The sequence below is a fragment of the Apiospora kogelbergensis genome, assembly GCF_038363985.1.
Source record: "Apiospora kogelbergensis strain CBS 113332 chromosome Unknown utg000001l_segment0_segment0, whole genome shotgun sequence".
In the NCBI taxonomy this organism is placed as follows: domain Eukaryota; kingdom Fungi; phylum Ascomycota; class Sordariomycetes; order Amphisphaeriales; family Apiosporaceae; genus Apiospora; species Apiospora kogelbergensis.
In genome coordinates, this window is record NW_027117418.1 from 5,944,716 (window position 1) to 5,965,294 (window position 20,579).

Consider the following 20,579-nt stretch of genomic DNA (forward strand, 5'->3'; position numbering starts at 1 on the left):
GAAGTACCTGGGCTTTTAGGGCTTCTAGGGGACGGGGAGGTTGGAGGGACGCAACCGCTCATGCGGCATCGATCGAAGGGCTTGATGCCTTGGGAGAATACCACAAGTCTCCCGATTGGGGCTCCATGAACCGGGTTGCCCATGGACCCATTTGCCCAGGATCGGCGCTCTGGGGACGATACCACTCTGTGCGTCTCCTACCATTTCGAGTCGAAGTAGATTTAGCTCGCCGATTTGATAATGTGTGAGCGAGGAGTATTACAAGAACCACGACACACAAGAGCTACTCTGTAATAAGCAGCAATATGTTCCGCCGCCTCGGATGTGCAGTTTGCCAAAATATCGGGCAACATCCAGGATTTTCAGAAATCGAACCATTAACGCAAGCAAGAAAAACAACATGATTATTACAACGGCAATACTTTACGCTTTTGGCGCCAATAGCCTGCTCGTATGTGACATTTGGTGCCAAGGGAGACCAGAAAGTAGCCAACACAAAAACATCAAAATCTGCGGCCATAGGCAAGATAACAAATGCAAATGAGACCAACCGCAGCAAAATTCCTTCCATGCACTTTTTCCATCCACGCCGACATGCAAACATCCAACCCGCCCGCCCATCCAATCCCCTCCCGCCCCCAATGCATCCATCCTCCCTCCAGCGAGAGTCCCCATCGTCGAGAGCCGAGAAGAGCAGGCTTGGCCGTGGGTGCGTCATTTCGCTACCGTAGTCTGCGTCTACCCGGTTCGTACCATGGACCATCCCCCTCTCCTCTTTCGTAGTATGTGTCGAAGATCTCTCCCGAAGCAGCTTTTTCTTAAACGTTGTTTCGCTCCTCCCTCAATCTTTCCCCTCTCCGTCTGTTCTCCGTCTGTTCTCCGTCTTGAGAGGATATCCACCGCACACAACATTGGTGTTGTTTTCAGCGGACATGTGCTCGTCATCCCGTTTTAGGCGTGTACATATATATGTATGTTGTTGGGCCATCAGTCGTTGAATTAGGATTTGATTGTAGTTGGTTTTGAATAATAGATCCGTCCCCGATTATATATATATATGTGTAAGTAAGTGTATGTGATAAGTAGCGTGGTATGGCTTTGTAGTAGCAGCAGCAGCAGTATTGGTTGGTATAAAATCATAGGGAAAGAAGGCTGGGTAAACGAAAGGGGGGACAGAAAGCTCGGGTGAAAGTTGCTGGTTGTGGTAAAGGGACCGTGTTACCACTCTGGCTGCGGTTGTGGTTCGGAGACGTTTCGTGTCGCAAATCATTCTGGTTGCAAGAGGCTGCGGCGCGCCGCGACCCCCTAGTTGTACCAAACCCTCATTTCGGTATGCTCCTGTTCGCAATCTCGTGGCTCGTTGCCCGGAACTTTATGGACTTTGTCTTTCTCATCTCCCAATTTTACTCTCCGTCTGTCGCATTGTATGACCAGAGCGAGAATGAGAATGTCAGATACACATCAGTTCTCGACACTTTTGCGGGAGAATTGAGAGGCACAAAACGTCCAACAAGGTTCGCTTGGTCCCGCTAAGTTGGGATCGGGGGGCTTTTCCTTAGCTGACAGCAAGTAGGTTTTTCTTTCTGTTCCCTGCACAGATAGTTTAGGTTGGGGTTGTTGAGGTCCGACTATCCCTCGTGGTCCGTCGAGCGCTTCCGCAGGTCGGACATATTTTCGTCGCTGCCGTCTCTTTTCCCTTCTCTCTATCACCACCTTGTCATACAGACTTGTTCTGGTTCGCTGTTATCTGCCACCATAATACAGGGCTCCGGCGTGATGGTGCATAGTCTCGCCGCCGCCGCCGCCGCCGCCGGAAGCCTCCTGGGTCCCTGCGGCGCTCTCATTGTACCACACCGAGCCGTATGCATCGGCCCTGCGTCCGTAGGCGCCGCCATACGAATGTGGAGACCACGTCCCGTAGTTCGGGGGCGGACCAGCTCCTGCTGAGAGCGACACCGCGCTGTCTACGGCGGCCACCCCGCCCGTCAACGTTGTCGCGGAAATGGATGGTGCGTATGATGTCGTCGTCGAGATACGTCTGCTGTCATAAGTGCGCGCTCCGGATACGGGCGAGTATGCGGACTCGCCGCCGCCGTACGACATGGACCTTGTCGTACCTGCGGCGTAGGAGCTCCAGGGCACATCCTCGGCGCGTGACCCTGCTTCTCCGACAGCCGCTGCCGTCATCCCGCCAGCGCCGGGAACCGCCGACCAAGTGGTCGACCCCGGTACGGCGTGCGTTGTGTATGGGGAGAATGCCGGGGTTACGGGCGATGCTTGAGGATATGTCCGCCACGACGCATTCAGATCATCCATGTTCTTGGCCGAGTTGCCGCCGCTTGCATCTGTCGCTATCCAATCGCTTACGCCATGACCAAATTCGTAGCCTCTTGACCCAGGGGCACTTCCTGGAACTTTTGTTTTTACCACTTTAGCATATGCATGCAATCGCCTCCAATAGGCCTCACATATGGTATTTGATTTGGGGGGTGGAGGGAAAGGGGCATGGGAGAAGGCATTGAGCCAGAAGCTATGGCTTACCTTCAGGGGTCACAGGGTAAGTATCCGCAGACCCGTGTTGCATGCCTGGAGGGCCCATATTCTGGAGCGACTGTGCTGCGTTGAGTTGGGGATACAGTTGGTGCCGCCCCACGTCCGGCGGCTGCCCAGTCGTCAAGGCCGGGGAAGAGGACGCCGATGTGATCTTCGATCCCACCGATGAGCGCGCCCCTTGCTTTGCCCCAGGGAGAGATGGTGGTTGCTGATCCACGGGGAAGAAGCTGCACTCCTTTTTGAGTCGAATGCAATTCATGCATCGGCCACCGGGATCGGCGGGCTGTAGGATGCATCTGATTTTCCGACGTCGGCAATGGCCTTGGGATTGGGGGTCAGTACGGGCTGCCGCATCTTGGGAGGTCTTCTCTCAAGAGATGAAGCTCGAGAGCAGAACTTGGGTGTATAACATACCGCATGCTACGGATGTGCGATGGTAACCCAGCTTGTTGCGTCGCTTCTCGTTGCTCGACAACGCCATGTGTCCATTTTCTGGATCATTTGCCCCCTGCATTTGTACGTTAGGGGTTGAGGACGCTCTCCGTAACTTGGATGACTTGTAGACAGAATCCCGCCTCTGGACAAGGGGCATATGGACATCCTGAGCTGGGTTTGGAGGCTGTGGTGGTGGGTGGGCAGTTTTGTTTCTTACCTCCATCGAGGAAGCGGAAGGCGTCGCGTAGCTACTAAGGTAGCCCGCGTGCGGAATGTCCATCTCGGCGCCGTCCTGCGGCGGCGGCGGGTATTGGTAGGACATGGTTGCTATCATGGGCCTAGACAAGCTCTGAGGGCAGTGTGATCCCGATTTGGGTTCCAAGAAAACTGGCTGGTTCCAAGGTGGCAGTTGGACGGCGATGGCCATATACAGATACTGATCTGTTTGGTTCCTCAGGTTTTGTCGATGGGGGAGAGTGCCGGTCAAGTCGGTAGCATCGGCTAGCTGGTCCGAAAGTCCTCCTAGGAAGGGGAAGGAGGGCCAGACCAGGTTTTTGTCCTTGGGTGGCAGCAGCTGGTTACTGGAAATCAGTTTATGGCTGATTTGATAACCTGATATCCGTCTAACAGCCTGGCGGATTTAGTCGGATCGGGGTTATTACAGAAGGAGCAGGAGATGGGGAGGTGGAAGCGAGGGAAGACGGGCCAATCGAGTCCGTACGTAAAGGCGGTTGCGGATCCGTGAGCCTTCGTCTGGATGGATGCGACCACAGAGGGAGTCAGCAACCAATTTCAGAAGGCTGCGTGGCAAGGATGCTGCTGGACGCGGCACAACTCGATGCGTGATACGGCAACGCACGAGTGTGTCCACTTCTAAATCAACTATTATATCTGAGGCAAGGACCAGAGGGGAAGGCGGGAACCAATGGTTCTCTGAATCTGGTAAGATGCAGCACCTGGGCCCGGTAAACTGGTCTTGGGCTCCCAAGTATGCCGTTATAGAGTGTGATCGTCTTAGACGGGTATTGGCGTGATCCAGTCCAGGTGCGGAGGTCAGCGCGTCGAGCCAGCTTTGTATCTACTGGGTCTGGACGTATCCCGGCTGCGGCAGAAAGGGAGAGGGAGGGAGGAAGACAGAGAGGCAGAGAGGCCGAGAGGCAGAGAGACAGAGAGGGACAGAGCAAGAGATAGAAAGGGCCTCGCTAAAGGGCTCGGTTGCTCAGGTGGTCATGCTAACAACCATCCAGGGCTATGTATGCAAAGAGGTTGAAGCATATATTTTGTTGAAGGTTGGTCCTGGCGAGTAAGAGGTCGACAGCTCAAGTGCTAACTGTACGCGGCCTGGCGACGGTTATGGCTGGACGCCACTGGCTTTTGGGATGCGTTGCGGTCGAGCTAGGGACGGGCCATTGCTCTGTCATAGGGTTGCACGAGACTAAAACCAAGTGGTTGCGTGGTCGAGAGCAGCTGTCGTCGGCCTTTCTTTTTCTTCTCTTCTTCTTTTCTTGGTTGGGTTTTGTTTTTTGCTTTCCTCTCTCCTTCGTTCTCGAGTTCGACAGGTCCGATTCGTTCAGGCCGTCTTCGCCGAACAGCCGACCGCGTGAAGATGGATAGATGGAGATGGGCGAGAAGGATATGGACCCTGAATAGTGCAACAGGGATGACGCCAGAGGCTAAGGGTCGAAGAATGTCGACCACGGCTACATGTGCGGTGGTAGTAGCGTCCTTTTGTTTTTCTTGTTCCTTTTCGATTCGATATCGTAGATCCCAGGGATCCGTCTTGTCTTATTCTTTTTTATCACTCGACCTGCTTCTTGGCTGGGGACCCACGCGGCGACGTGACTTATAAACCACACAGCAAGATTGTGGGAAAAGGAACATGAAGAAGATGTATCTGCCTATTATTATTGTCCTTCCCACTCCTAGGCCTACCGGGTACAGGTGGGATCATCACTTCACAATAGCACCACACACACACACGGTGTGCATGTCTCGCCAGCATAATGACGCTCTTGCTCTTTCTTTCTCTCTCTCGCGCGCGCCCTCTCTCGAGCCTTGGTTTGCATTATTCGGGCCTGTATACGCTCAACCCTTCCTCACCTCGGCTTGTAGGTCTGAAACACAGAGAGGGAGGTTCCCTGAACCGAGCCTGCTCTGACTGGGGGGGGTATGCACTCTGGACCGACCAAAGAAGACTAGATGTTTATGCTGGCTTCCCTTTTCATCGGGGGTCTGAGTCGATGTATTCGGGCAACCGTCAGTTGGCGCTCTATGCATTCGACTTGAAGAATGATTAATAGGTCTAATAAAGGTCCAGGGTATAAGCAGTCTAGTGAGCCATGGGGATGGGGCGATTCAGAAAACGAGTGACCCCTGTACTCGTTCTATTACTGATTGAATCCATAATAGACAGCCATACCGGGGACGCAAGGCGGGCCCTGGCTCCCGATGAATGTGGATTGGGGGGGGGAGCTTTCTATCAACAAATCGACTTTACTTTTTGCCCGGCCAGTCTCTTTGCTGCTGTTTTCCTCTTCGCCTCTTCCGCTGGTTGTCCCAACCCTCCCATGCTATGTGTACCTAGAGGGTATATCCCAAGTGTCTATCCAGGTACCACCAGATCGTTACTAAGTGCATATCATGGCGACCGGGGCTCTTTGGGTAAGCTCGAGTATAATGTTGCACTCGTAGATCTAGCAGTACCTTTCCGTTTCACAACACTCCCTGTAAGCCAATGCGAGTGCATTGGGGTTTTCAATACCCAAGTAGCTCGAGGTATTCAATATTCCCCTCCCAACAAGCCGCCCGTCCCAGATTTGCACCTAAGATGATGAGATGATTTTGTTTAATGTAGCATCCTGCAAATGACGCACGCCAGCAATTACAGCAGACGGGTTTTCAAGGACTGGGTGAGATTTGTACCCGCCATGGAGGTGACGATTGAAAATTAATTCTCCGGTCCTCGCTTACAGACTTAGTCGCTGGCTGGATCGCTTTACTTTTTGCCCTCCGGAAATAGATGCACTCGGTCCCTTATAATTTCAAGCTGGAAGATTGGGGGCATGATGTACATACGATACGTGTCCAGGAATATGTGTGTGTGCGTGTGCTTGTGCGCGCGTGTGTGTATGCATGTGCATATCTAGGTAGGTTTGAGGCCGGTTGGTGGACTGGACGTGAGAGAAGACTTTGTGGAGTTGCCAGATCCTTGTCGGGAACATGTCAAGCGTGTTGATCCCGGTGCCAGATGGGTGTCAGCAAAGAAAGCGCTGGGAGGAGTAGCTGGGATGAAGAAAGTGCAGACACATACATACATACTAACCACATAAGATCCCCGAGCCCAATGCCATCCCTGTCGCTAGACGAACACCCCCCTCCCCCTGGTCACGTTTTGGCATTTGCTTTCCTTGATTCCTTTTTTCCAGACAAGACGAGCCTATTCGATATCGGTGGACATTGGTTTGTATGCAGTCATATGTCTGGAATAAGGGTTCGAAACACCCCTCCCTTCCAGCTCCAGGCGTGAGATGCGAGGACGACAACAGCCAAGGGAGTGGATCTAATCTACTCACTCACTGGACAGAATGTTTATCACCTGGCCGGAACAAGCCAGCTAATACCAAGCCATCTTCTGCCAAATTTGCATCCATGCTCCTCCTACATTGCAACTGCAATGATACTTCTTCCATTGAAAGAATGGGTACACAAATTCAAGTTTTTCCCTCCATCTCCTTTGCCCCTGCGCGACCCAGCTAATTAGAAATTCTACGAGGTAGCGTAGGCTAGTCGATCAAAGTCGAACGGTCCCGACGGCTCCATTGCTGCCATGCCGTTGGCCATCCACAGATTTGTCAGGTCTGGCACCCTCTGCGTGGTCATTGGGTGTGGTGTGGTGAAGTTGAACAGACACACACACACACTTCTGATAAGGCTGCCCGTCGCTGCTGCTGCTGCTGCCGCTGTTGCTTGATTTGATCGCACAACGACAAGGTTTGAGACGTCGGTAAGCTCATGCAATGCGCGACCAGTCCGACCGGCCGTGGAGCCGACGGTACAATGGGTGGCTGAAGAGATATATTATTATTCGATGCAAGTAAGGAAGAATCAATTTATGGGCGAAGCGGAACTGCCTCGCTCCATGTAAATTGACCAAATAGTACTACACCCATACGGTAGGAAGGAGCGTCCGCTCAGCTCAAGAGGGGGGGTCCAGCAGATCGGATCTATTCTGCTCATGGATGGAAATTAAATCTTGAGTATTCGTTGCAACGCTGTGATGGAATGGCGTTGTGGCCTCCCGGAAAGCCGGGGAGCGAGTTAATTGCGATCGGAGCCTGATGTTGCTGTCGTTAAGAGAGCATGACATCGTGTGTGTGAGAGACGTCGCCGCCAAGACAATTGCTGGTTGTAGAAACAGTACATGTACGTACGTGGAACGTGGAGAGAAAGAGAGAGAGAGAGTATTGAATTTCTCCCCGGAATCTCGACACCAAGTGGGACCGATCACGGTGAAACTGCTCCAATGGGCCCTCTAGTGACTTGAGCACGCTCAGCTAGCTTATGTGTATGTAGTTGAGGGCCATAGCCCATACGCATTTGATGTCATACGCAATGGTGTCAAACATTCCTCGTATGCACATCCTAACCTCGGTTGACTGATTGGTCCAAGGCTGCTGCTCCGGGCCTTGGGGCAGGGCTCTCATCGCATAATCGCTTTTTTTTCTTTCGAAGACGTTGCTCCCGAGATGTGGTGCATCAATCGAGAAAGATAGGATGAACGATACGACACAAACATGACAGTGCAGAATTCAGTTAGCGCGTAGTCAAACAAGCAAGCCGCCCGTATGCAATGCCGAGGAGGGAGAAAGCAGCCAGGACTTGGTGCTTGCATTGGCTAACCTTGCCGTCGATCAAGAAAGATGTGCGACAAGGGCGGGGGTCGTTCGTTCGAAATGACGGCGGGGTCGGTTTGCGATGGTTGCGGTTGCGGCTGCTTGGCGATCAAGATCCCGACCTAGCAGATCAAGGATGGATGGGATGACGGCGGTATAGGAAGGGGGATGAGATGAGATGGGATGGGACGAGTGAGCGCTAATTCATGATCTCTTTCGTGCATTGCTGTATCAGATCTTAGCCCATCGCATCTGGGGCGGGGGGAGGGGTGATCAAACCTGTCATCCTGTCATTTTGTTATCCGGTTATCCATTACCCAACTACGAGGTTCTGCTCGTTGCTATACTCCATCTATCTCACATTGTCAGTCGAGCAAAGTTTCGCAGCCCATCCCGCCCGGCTCCATAGTAACGCCACGGATAGCCATTTGCCTACATGAGCAAGTACCTAGGCTTATGCAACAACATCTCATCTCCGCCTACTCTCGGGTTCTGTTCGGGACTCGCGGAGGAAGCCGTAGAAAGGGGGTGTCAGCAATGCCGACCCGATGCGAGCTTGGTCTGCATGGCTCATCAATTGACAGCGACAACAGATGCTACAGAATACAGGCAATGGGTAGGTCATGCTATGGCACATGGACATGAACGCAGGACGTCCGTGATACAATCGCAAACAGCTGATCCCGGCTGACGCTTTCGTTGTGCTGCTCCCAAGATCCATGGTGGAGAACAGAAACTGCGAGAGAAAAAGAAAAGAGAAGGAAAGAAAAACCAAGGCCAATACATTCATTCTTCTCGCTATTCGGCAAGAGCGCACGCCGTCCAGGTGCATAAGGCTTATTTTAGTCTGTTCTTTCCAAGTTCGGTCAGCCCAGCTCAGTCCAGCTGAGGCTTACACATACGGAGTAGGAGTACATTGAGAGACGAGATGCATGCGTGCAGCGTGCAAGAGCTACTCCTTATGCAAAAGTTGAGCCGAGCCAGAGAAAGAAGCAATGCATGTATACTGAGCAATACCATGGAAGTTGTATACTATACCTACCCCCTACCCCCTCCACTCCCCCTCTGGGTTACCCTAGGTTAGGTAGATCGAGAGAAGTAGGTTGCAGCCGCGGCGGGTGCGGGGCAGATTGGCTCAGGATGGACGGCATGGCAGGAGGCAGGGACGTTGCTCAGTTGGCCGAGACTACCTAAAACGAGAGCATGTTCACTCTCAGTGATGCCGTTCTCCTCGGCCAGCTTCGAGTGGGAAACCCCGAATCACATCAACGTCGTGTCGTCGTGCGAGATGTCCGCCGTCACATGATGCATGATCCTTTGCGCATAATGGTTCGTCGCTCCTGACCCGCCCACTCGTGACAGGACCTGGGTAAGCTCCAGTGCAGAAAGCATATCATTGCGTATCCCCTTCATCCAGCATCGTTGTCATCATGCGCTGTCAGCATATGTCGCTTTCTAAGACAATGCATTGTTCCGAGCCTGGACTCTCTCCCTCTCCCTCCCCGGCTCCCCCTCCGTGTCGACTACTGGACTCTTGACCGCCGCCAGCGCCAGTCCACACCGGCTTTCCACCAAAAGCCTCTTTGAAACGTCAGCCAAGTGTTTCCATCATCATGTACATCGCCCACGGCGAAGATACTATCGACCTGTTTGATCATCTTTTAGCCAAAAATAAACAGCAACGGGTCTCGCCGCCTGGGTACAGGGGTCTGTCAGGCCTTTGCGTGCCCGGCCCGGCATTCGCTATGGCTTCCCAGCGCTTTGGCGAGAAGCCTAGAAGCAACAGCCCAGCATCATCTTGGCATCATCCCACCGTCACCTCCATGCCTTGCTGCGTCTTCATTCGAGGACGAAGAAGGAGACGAGCTAGAAAAACGCCTCCCATCGTTGATGGCGCCAGAGTCTCGTTAGCGTGGGCACTTGGGTGTGGGAAAAGCAATGCCAGATCTGCGATGAAGAATAACCTAAACTTAGCTGTACGCCAAGATGGGAGGGAGTGCTCAAGCCAAACTAGTGCCTCTAGCTGGAAGGCTTCATACCTCGGGCACGAAATACTTCATATAGGCCTGGGTTAATGCTTCTGGCAGAGCGGAAGTGCTTCCGCTCTGTTTGACTGGGCCGCGGCTCCATCCAGATTGGCCCTTTCAATCGATGCAAAAGCTCATTACGAAGGCATATAGCCAAGGAAGAACGAGACAGCCATCCATATTGGCATACAGAGGTAGACCAGACGGAACCTACATAGCAACATCACAGGCATCTGGGGTTTTGGCCGGCACCGTAGTGCCAGATCCATATCCCGCTGTCAGGACGGGACTACACCGCATTGAACTTGACCGGTCCTGGTGGTATTGGGTGGGTGTACTGCCTACTTCTCATCTTCCGGGTTCGTTCCGTAGCCAGGGCAGACAGCCCAGCTCAGGGATGTTCTTTCTACTTGAACAACCGCAGGACCAGCCTAGCAACTCCATGATATGCTTGGTTGGTACGTGTCGACACTAGAGCGATGTGATACGTCGCTTCTCCAAAACCCAACCATGAGATGAACCTGGCGTGGGGGCTGGTCTGTCGGAAAGCCGATCCGCCCATACATCTGAGCAATATCCATGAGAAGTGGTGTATGTTCATTTGGTCCACTGCCTTCGGTTCGTCCCATCTGCCTTGTGTTTACATGAAACTAGCCGGTTGGACTTGCGGCTCACCGAGTGCTAATAAGCCTATTTACATTACCGGATCAGATGGAAGAGGCCGCCATAGAGGCGCCAGCGCTAAATGATCTACATGATCGTTCCATAGAAAAGATGGCACTGCCTTCATCAAGCCCATATGTGAAGGTAAATAACCATTGCGCCTTGCTTCTCCCATGTAACTTGAAGTCCGGCGTCCGACACGCGGAAGAGCTGCAGTTAGGCGCCTATTCTTTCAAACCACGCCTCCTCTGCCAGATTGCCAATCTTGCGGTCTCCAATCATCCGAACCCCAAAGCGCACGCCCAAAGGCCCTTGACTTGACTTGACTGGATATTTTCATAACTTGGTAGGAAGCTCTTCCAAATTGCATACCTACACGGTGTTTCATATGCCTGTGGAGTTATCACGCTGGTTGATCAATGACGTATTGCCATTGTTGATAATGCTGTGCTTGACTTCTTCGTTCTCTGCAGGTCGAAGAGAGGGCGAACCGGCACAAATAGAGAGAGAGGAGCGGTAGAGGGCGGCCAGGCTTCGACGAGTTAAACTGGCCCCCGTTATCTGGATGACGTGTCAACGCAGCGCCTCCCGAAGATATCTCGGTTTCTTTTCGATGCTTCAGGATACAAAGCAGTACTCGCCAAACAATGTAAGACCTGCAGCGTCTCCCGTTTATACCAGTGCAGGTTCTTTGATATATCATAATGAGGTATCAACACAGGTCTCATTCTATTGGGTCGACTAGGCGAAGGAGTGCCTGCGCCGGCAGTTGCTGTGCGGCTCCTGGGCAGGGTTCCCTGCCCGAGGACTCGCCGTGCCAGACATGGCGAGCAGATAGGCATACCGAATGGTTATCTATGCTCTTCACTATCCGAAACTGTGAAAAGCCAAACGCCCGAAAGAGAGGTGATCTGCGGGCCTCAGCTAGCCTCGTCAGGCTCTGCGAGTCCAAACGTCCGTACAACATAAGAGGCGTGTGCATTGCATACGGGCTGGCTGCCTCGCACGTCCACTTCGCTTGGCGGCCACCTCTCAACTTTCCATACTCATACAGCCAGTCTGAGGAAGTGAGATGGCTATAGTAAGCAGCAGGCCATCCGCAGAAATTCTATAACCGATCTACCATGTTGGGGGGAGGGGGGTGATTGGCCAGTAGTACTATAGCACATGTGATGAAGAGCCTCTGCGGCCGTCCTTCGGTCAACCTTTTCTGCAAGAAACGTAGCATTCGTCTGTGCCCCCTGAGACCGCAATGTCTCGAACCCCCAATTAGCGAGCGACAACTCACACCGCCAGTGTTAATCTGCTGGTGGTTTCTTGAAGGCTCTTTCTTTTCTCTCTCACCGGTGCACCGACTAGGTGTGCAAGTATACGTGTACGTATACATATACGTATAAGTATGAGGATGGGCATGGGCATGGGCATGGGCATGGGTATGGGTATGGGTGTATGCAGGTAATCCCGTGTCTCGTCGACGGTGACCAGAGATGGCTTGCAACCCGGTTGGTGGACCTGCCAGCTGCCCGGATGTCAATGTCAATACGCGCTGGACTGGAGGTGAGACGAGACGACGCTTTCGAGCTGAGAGACATCCACGCAATTGCCTGCGTCAATCTATAGAACTCAAACCAGGTAGCAGGGTCCTCCTGGGAGGGGCTGCGTCCGTTGTTTCTGCAAAGATCAACCCACAACGTTCGCTCCCACCCAGCATCTCGGACATTTTCTCAGACCGCTGTCGAGGCCTGCATTCGGGGAGTAAATCCGGATCTGCTCCTTTTGCAGCTACAGTGTCCAATATATAAAAGCAAACCCCCATAGGCCAGAGCAGAACTCGATCTCCCCCTTCCTCATGTTCTGGAAGTCGGCCGGGCCACTCATGCGGTGGGCCTGCATGAGCTGACATACTCCCTGCCTCTGAGCCATTGCCAATGAGAGATGCAGATGCAGATCCTGACAGCGGTCAAGATGTAGGTACTCAAAGTATCATCTCCATACTTTCGATTCAGGTTCTAGAAGTTGCTGGCTACGTCAAATGTGCTTTCTTGCGAGTATATGAAGCATCTCGGTAATAGAGACAAGTATATTGAGACATGTGGAATACGAAAGGCCTCAGGTTCAATGTACGTGCATATGTGCATGTGCGCTTCCCACCGCCAAGTCATCCATCACATCCCCGCCCGGACAAGTCCAGGGAAGGTCGTCAACGGCAGGGCGGGACATGAATTCATCCTTGTATTGTCATGCCTCGGCGGGCGCGGCAGCTCCCGGACGTCTGCGAAGTACTTGCCTGTCAGGCCCGCCGGTGGCAGATCCAGCGCCATCATCGCCTCGATATCCGCAGATTGCGTGTGAAGTGTCGACGACGAATTATTGGGTTCGATGGCAGTCAATGCGGCCTGTGTGTCGTTGTTGGCAAGGAAGGTCAAACGCATGAAGTCCAGAAATGCATCGACCTCCCTTTTCGTCGTCATGGCTCCAACGCTGGCTCGCACGATCCTGTTATACTATTCTTAGTAGTCTGGAAATGCACGCGCCTTGACGGGAGATATAGCTCAATGGTTTTATTCTACTTACCCGGTGGGGAGGCCATGTATAATGGAAATACCACGAGAACCGCAATGATGTCCCGCCGAGAGCGCTCGATCAACCATCCAAGGCTCGTAGCCGAGAGAAGTGAAGATACCACCCGGGTTACAGACACCTATTGGCGAGAAAAAGAGTCATCAGCATCACGATTCGTGCGTCTCGACTTTCACAGCACCGTGCGAAGTTAAGCGTGGGTATTGACATGTGTGTCGTATTCCACCTACCTCCTGATCTGATGTATATACCAGCAACATTGGCAGACTTCTCGACTTCCGCATACGGTATGTGCTGCCCGTCCGCCTTGAGCACATTGAACGCGATCACGGAGCCTTGTCTTCGGGGGTCCCCGAAGGCCGCAGAGCCCACGTTCTCGCTGTAGATGCGGCAGGCGGAGCGGCCATTCGGATGGCGGAGCTCGGCAATACCCCGGTAGAGCCGGGCCTGGAGGTAGGAGGTATGCTTGGAAATGTTACTCATGGAGCCGTAGAGCCTCTTGTGCACGTCGATGGCCTCGCCTAGTGCGATGATGCTATGGAACGGTAAGGTCCCGTCTTCGAGCCCGTCGTGGATGTCGTAGTTCGGCGCCTGCAGCCCCTTGCTCTTGTGCCAGGGGTCGCCCAACGTGCTGATCATGGTGACGGTGCCGCCGCCGAAGTACTTCCGCAACGTCAAGATATGGCCGGAGTCCTTGCGGACCACGAGAGCGCCGAGGTCGGGGAACCCGAAGATCTTGTACAACGAAAGGCAAGTGAAGTCGGGAGCCTGGTCGGGGTCCCCCAAGACAAATTCCATGGGACTCGTCATGGCCAGGGCGGCAGCGTCAAAGAGTGTGTCTGCCATGGCGTTATTCCGTCAGGGGTCAGCCTATCTGGAAACAGGTGGGCCTTTTCTTCAGGGGCTGGCTTACAGCAATTCTGGAGGGCGGCCGACTGGCGGACTCTTCCACACCAGGATGAAGGAAGTCGCCGCCCGGTCATGTTGGACTGGCCAGGGTAGGCGAACAGGCCGAGATTGTTGGGGCCATGCCGGCCGCCCAACGCTCGGTCTGGCGACAGGAACCACTCTTCCACCTCGTAGTCGCTCCCGAAGCAGTGGTGATCCCCGAAAGTGAGCTCCCGCACCCCCACGAGGCTGGTATGGGCGTCCTTGTGGAAGCCATACCAGAACCGGCCCGAGTTGGTCTTCTCCGCCAAGTCGCGGAATGAGTCGGCGACTAGCTTAATGGCGGCCGTTGCATTAGCCACGAACACGAGATCGAAGTGGGCCGGGTCTGCCCCCAGAAATTGCAATGTCTTTTCTCTGATCTGGTCGACCTTATCCCCCGATAGCTTCGCCGGTGAATTCTCCGAGTGGGGGTTTCCGTATAGGTTGGATAGCATCTTCCGGGTGAACCCTTCAACTGTAGATCTTGCATAAATGGTCGCACCGCTATGATCGAGGTAGACCCCTGGCGTCACGATGCAGTCAGCACTCTATACACCCTGTGTCATGTGTGCTGTTTACGCACCATCGTTCATATGCGAGTACTCCACAGGCCGTATATCCTCCACGTTCTTGTTGTAATGGTGCTCCGTCATGTCAGTGGATCGTAGATCAAGGAAAGATAGATGATCGTACGGGGTGAAGTGCGCCATCAAGCCGGGAGAGAGTCAACCAGGTTTGAGAAATCTGAGGTGATATATAGACGGTAGCTGATGGAGTGATATGCCACGGGTCTGCACGGGTCGTATAAATCGACGGCCAGAGTACGTACAAAGGATATGGTATGACTGTACTTCTTGGTCATCATGCTCGCCCCTGACCGCGGCTGAAATACCGATATCGTGACACGCAGCCACTAGATAGAGGATACAAGTGTCGCTGCACACCCTCTTGTGTCATGGGGGTTTTCGACACTCCAGCCTTTGCCCTGACCGGTCGTGTCTACCGGCATGTCCTCTGCCTGGGGGTCACGGTCACGTCTGTCGCAAGAGGCATGGCTCCACCCCTTCCAACGAGACTGACCGGGCTAACTGGGACATAGGTTTGTGAGCCTGTACTTGTGAAGGAGAGTGGTAAGGGCTGGACAGGGGAGTAGAAAAGGCATTCGGAGATTGGTCTGCGCGTAACATGAATCTCAGGTGACCGCCCGAAACCCAAAGGTCTCGCTCTATCATTAGGCCTTCCCACGAGACAGACCGTCTTGATCTCCCCCCCACCACTACTTACCATTCGCTCTGTCGCCGCCCGAAGGTAGATAAGATCGGCCTAGATGTTCTCGCGCACTGCGTGATGGGACTACCTGGCTCAGCTATTGGTCTTGATGTCGGTTGCAAGTGGCCTGTCTGGTTATACCGGTAATATCGGATGGCGACTGGGCTCATCCGGGGGAACCCTCCCCCTCGGTGGATTGGGTAAGTTCATCTACTTCGAATGGGGAAAGACAAGGCTGTTTGCTATATCGTCAGCTTGCGCCTTCCCAAATTCGTCTCTGCTGACTGACGATGAGTTAGCAACCCTTCGGCTGTTGCAGGAATACTGCTTGGCAGCAGCCGTCAGCCCAAACGGGATCAGGTTGTAGTTCTCTTTCGGATTGTCTGCGGTTTGCTACATCCCTTACTTTCCGGCATGGCTTTGCCGGGCCGACGCATTGGGACCGTCGACTGTAGCCGGTAACGCCCTCGTAATGTATGTCTCGAAGCCAGTATTGGGTGTTCAGTATGTTCTACAGATGAGACAGCGAGCGAAGTGAACGATCACGAACCGCTGCTTCCGAAAGTGGCCTGCTGGTTTGTAATGCTCGTCATCAGCTTGGCATGGGGGGAGGGTTGGTTGCTGAAGGGGGTGTTTGGCGGATAGCTGGCGTTGGTGCTTTACAACTTCGGCTGTGCCCGAAGGGGAACTTGAGGCTTGGAAGAGGTTCTTTGACGTAAGAAGGACTGCGGGTGAGTGGTTAGGTCGGGCAGCAGCATCATGATCGGGGGCTAGCGGCTCGCCGTCACTGCTCAGGTGGAGGATGTTTATTCCTGGCAATGATCTTTCTCCCCGGAACAGAAGAACATGTTTTGACTGGCCGATGATGTAGGCATGTTAGGCAGTGCAGGCAGGCATTTGCCCCCGCGCAGCCCTGGAGGGTGTTGCCGTGGTGCACCCTCGTTCAATCACCTCAAGGGTTTCCCTTGGCTGTCGTGACGTCGTCCAATCAGCTTCAATGGACGTGTGATGCAGCATCAGCTATCAGCTGACAGGCCAGCTCTAGGCGGAAAAAGGAAAAAGTCGATACCACTACTTTGTATTAAAGGTCCGATACTCTGGGAGCGAAATGGCCGGGGGTTTTCGAATTAGTGATAGCCGGATAGGCATTTGTTGACCGTCCGCTGATGCAAGAGTATATTGTGGGATGCGACTCTGCCTGAGCCTCCTGTCGCCTCTTACATGCATGCCAGGGTAGTATTGAATCAATAAAATGGCTTGACTTGCTTAACCAAAATTAATAAGCACGCGGATAACATTGGCGAGCCAACGAGTGACAGGATGCGTTGAAGGATTCACCTAAATGCTCTGCAATGGCGGAACGATCAGCTCACTATTGCAGTAGATCATGGGACGCCATGCAATATAGCGGCGGCTGAACCCATCAATACATGGATAGGTAACTTGACCTCACGATCCTGTCACGGAAGCTGCAGGTGCCTCTCGTGAAGCACCACACTAGCGCTCGTCATCAGCCACCAGTGATGATCGTTTGTGACTGGCTCGCAAATGTCATCGAGAAGGGAATTGTATGTTAAGTAATTTCAGGGAAGTCGTGTTGATCCCAGGCAGACTGGCCGGCTTCATCGCACAAGTCCGGCCGTATGTTCAGCTAGTCGCAGTCTTGGAGGCATCGGCTGGCCCTCGTGAGTTGCTCACTAAACGACATGCATATGTACAATTCATCGGGTAAAGGCTTGTGCGGCCTCATACTGGAACCTTTGGGTTCGGTGGACGCCGAAGGCAGTATTCATACGATGCCGAATGCGTGCCACACGTGCTGGGCACCCACCCTGTTATCAGTAAGCATGGAACCCCTACCTACACGACCGCCGGGACACGAGCAAGCAGTTTCCGAGGCAGAACGATGTCTTTCGAGTCACTACCTGTTTGCTACTGATTGTGGCTAAGTACCGCCGCATCGGTGATCCATCCAAGGACAACTCCTCCTTGGGCAAAGGGTATCTCCCAAATCTGCAATGTCATCACGGCGGTCCTACAAAACGGACAACCCAAACACCCAAACGCCAGGCCCGACTGTACATGTGGCGAGAGGAAACGTCCCATGGCACCCTCACGCTGGGCAATGTACATGCGATTATTTTATTTCCGTCTTCATTCAATAATTAGCCCATCATCAAAGGGCAAAGAAAAGGCCAAAAAGGGCCAACCAGACGGGTTGGTAGAAAGCAACTCCCTGCATGACGTTGGCTCCGGCCGTGACGACAGGCGACGTGATGGGCGCAGTAGGCGTGCTGTTGAGGCCGGTAGTAGCCGAGCTTGACGGAACGGGGACCGGAGCAGAAGACGAGCTCGGGTTGGCAGACGACGCCATCTCGAAATTGGCACACGAGATGCGCGTTTTGTTGGAGAAGTGAACAACGAAGCTGCGGTCTGGGATGGAGGCGTTGGCGCCGTTGGTCATCGAGCCAAAGATATCCGTGTACGTCGCCTCGAAGGGATCCGAAGTAATGGCACCGTACTTGCCGCTCAAGTCGCCAACCTGGCAAGTCTGGGGGAAAGCCTTGTCGCAGACAGGTGTCTCGCCGCGGATGGTAGGGTCCAAATGGGCGCCGGTCGAGGTACAGTTACCACCGTCGGGCACCTTCTTCTCGTGGATGTGGTAGGCTGGGACAGTTAGTAAGCCGAGCATGCAAAGAACAGATGACATCTTGTTGACATACGGAAAGGTCCGCCCTCCTTCGGGAGGTTGGAGAACTTGACAGTGTAGACGACGCCAATACCATCGGGGCTGGACTTGACCGAGACAGAGCCTTTGACATTGCCACTCAGAGAGCCGGCAGTGAAGAAGGGCTTATCCGGAAGGGATCCGGCGGCTGAAAGACCGACTGGGTTGTTGGTGACGACGGTGGCATTGCCCAGCTCCTATATACGAGAAGACGGCTGTCAGCACCATCCAATGGAGCGAGGGTGTGAAGTACCTACGCCCGTCTTCATGCCCTCGGCGTTGACGAGGGCAAGACCGAGGGCCACGGTGGAGAGAACACCAAACGAATACATGGTGGAAAGAGTGAATCGAAAAGGCGATGACTGGCTAGTGCAAAGTCCAGGAAATCCTTGAAGATGAATCCGACTGCAGCAGGGTGTGCTTGGTCGTGGAGAAGAAATACGAGGCCGAGGGGACAAAGAAGCCTTGTGCGGATAGAGGACAGAGGCGCAGAGACTTGTTCTTGGACAAGAGAAAGGAACTGCTTTGCTTTATTGGGCCTTGAAGTGTCAGGATTCACGAGGAAATGTCGCAGTGGCGGTTGGAAGGCGGCGGCGGAGTGGGAGGAGGCGCAACAGAAGAAGTCAGGGCGGGCAAGCACCGAGCCTTATAGTCAGTCACCCACTTGGCTATTGGGAGACACATGGGATCGCTGTGCCGACCTGACCACATTCGCTTCTCCCTTGCCAGGTCTTGCCAGGTACATGCATACCCCTTTGGGAACTGAAGACGGCAACCAAGACCAACCGACAGACATGCAGGAGGGGAACCAAGAGAAGTCACTGCCCTCCTGGGCAAGTCACTTCTGCGTACATGGTTGATGGGTGCCACCATCCACGCGACTGGTTCATTGCTAGCACGACGATGCGGAGAAGGCCCCGGCTCGTGCATGGCTATATTAAAACATGATGGAACCTTGCATCATCCAACATGGGATGGCGCAGTCTGGGTACAAACAGCCAACCAAACAGCCAAACAAACAAACAAACAGCGGGTTTACTGGCTTGCTGTGCTGCTGGGCCCATGCCCAGCATGTCCATGGCCCTCTTTCTCTTGTTCCCAATTGGGACGGGTATCGTGTGCCAAGCAAAAAGCTTGGTTTCCCCCTTCACGGACTTCAGACAGTGACAGCTGTCCCTCTCTCGTGGATTTCTTGTTGTGTATGTCTTGGTCACATTCTGCTGTTTGTCTGCGTATTAGTATATGTAAATGGGAGGTTTCACTTTGTTTGCCGCTGTTCCTCGGCTAAGCCAGGACGGTCGTAGCAGCTGGAGTCAAGATCTACCTCACCTGCTCACATATAATCAGGCTGTATGTTGTACCTACCAAGAAGCGCATGCAAGGCTAGGCGTACGCAGTAGATGAAGTAAAATGACCCCAATCTAATTGGCGTTGGTCGAGCAAGCCACACACACCTAACACCCCCATCTCGTCAATCCCGGCAAATCTACATAGCAAATAGTTCAAGGTGCCGGGATGCCCGGCAAGAACTACATACACGTCTAGACGTAGAGCTCAGGCCTCCTAGCAGTCCTTTCACCTGACACGTCGTAGTCCTTAGGACGATCCTTTCTTCTGTTCCTCTCAAGATCCCTCCGTGTTTCAAGGAGGGAGCTGGCAGCTGGGAGAGAAATGGTTGGCGCCTGCTGCATGTCGACTGTGGCCAACAACTCAGCCCACGGCCAACAGCGACCCCGTACCTTGATTTAGAAGCATCGAGCCCACCCAGCGCAGCAGACCCCACGTCGCCCAGCATGTTTCCGCCGCTGCTCACCAATCATGGGCGGCCGGGGTTTCGTTTTAGGGCGCTTGTTTCTACGTTACTCGCACATATCCAGAGCTCTGGGCCCGACGGAGGTCTGCTTCTCCAATCCAACAAGCTGCTTTGCCGCCCCTTACGTCTTGACTCACACAGCTATTGCTTTATTGCTTTATTGCTTTAGGAGGCAGGATGAGCCATGTTGTGCCACGGCGTAATCTTGGATCCGGCGGCCAGAGTGTTGTGTTTCGAGAAGATCAGATAGCCTCCTTAGGCCCCTTAGCTTTCCCGCTTGTCACTACCACTACGCGGCATTGTTCATGTGCTGCTGACCTCCTTGCTCCTCCTTCTTGGATCCCGTACCCACCAAGTATCGTTAGCCTGGCTACTTCTTCTTAGCCCGGCATCGTGGGAAAGTTAACGGGCAACGACAAGAAGAATCGCCAATGCTCGTTTTCGAACCCGAGCTGCAGCCGCGAGTAACGGCCTGGTCGGTCCAGCTGATCTCGACTCGCACTGACGAGACCGAGACGGCTCGACGTACCGACTGCCTGTAGGTGATGATTCATGAATGCATCAGCCGTGGGCAACACGAGGAGGTTGGGGGCGGTGGGCGATGGGCGATGGGCGAGTAGCCAAACCACACTACACATACATATGTAGCCTCCTTTGCTTTGATACAGTCTGTTGCATATGCATTTGTA

General features: G+C 53.6%; 3 protein-coding genes across 3 annotated transcripts; all 3 read right to left on the bottom strand.

The window, feature by feature from the left end:
* Positions 1 to 1,743: 1,743 nt before the first annotated feature.
* On the bottom strand, positions 1,744 to 3,310 carry PG998_001914 (uncharacterized protein; the record flags this gene model as incomplete). The annotated part of the gene is made up of 3 exons (XM_066868732.1): positions 1,744 to 2,429; positions 2,542 to 2,907; positions 2,968 to 3,310. The coding sequence occupies 3 exons, from the start codon at positions 3,308 to 3,310 to the stop codon at positions 1,744 to 1,746; spliced, it is 1,395 nt and encodes a 464-aa protein (XP_066737147.1).
* A 9,425-nt stretch (positions 3,311 to 12,735) lies between these two features.
* PG998_001915 (pyridoxal phosphate-dependent transferase) lies at positions 12,736 to 14,733 on the bottom strand (the record flags this gene model as incomplete). The annotated part of the gene is made up of 5 exons (XM_066868733.1): positions 12,736 to 13,066; positions 13,145 to 13,271; positions 13,381 to 13,989; positions 14,064 to 14,603; positions 14,664 to 14,733. The coding sequence occupies 5 exons, from the start codon at positions 14,731 to 14,733 to the stop codon at positions 12,736 to 12,738; spliced, it is 1,677 nt and encodes a 558-aa protein (XP_066737148.1).
* A 2,792-nt stretch (positions 14,734 to 17,525) lies between these two features.
* PG998_001916 (superoxide dismutase) lies at positions 17,526 to 18,409 on the bottom strand (the record flags this gene model as incomplete). The annotated part of the gene is made up of 3 exons (XM_066868734.1): positions 17,526 to 18,016; positions 18,073 to 18,274; positions 18,335 to 18,409. The coding sequence occupies 3 exons, from the start codon at positions 18,407 to 18,409 to the stop codon at positions 17,526 to 17,528; spliced, it is 768 nt and encodes a 255-aa protein (XP_066737149.1).
* Positions 18,410 to 20,579: the final 2,170 nt, after the last annotated feature.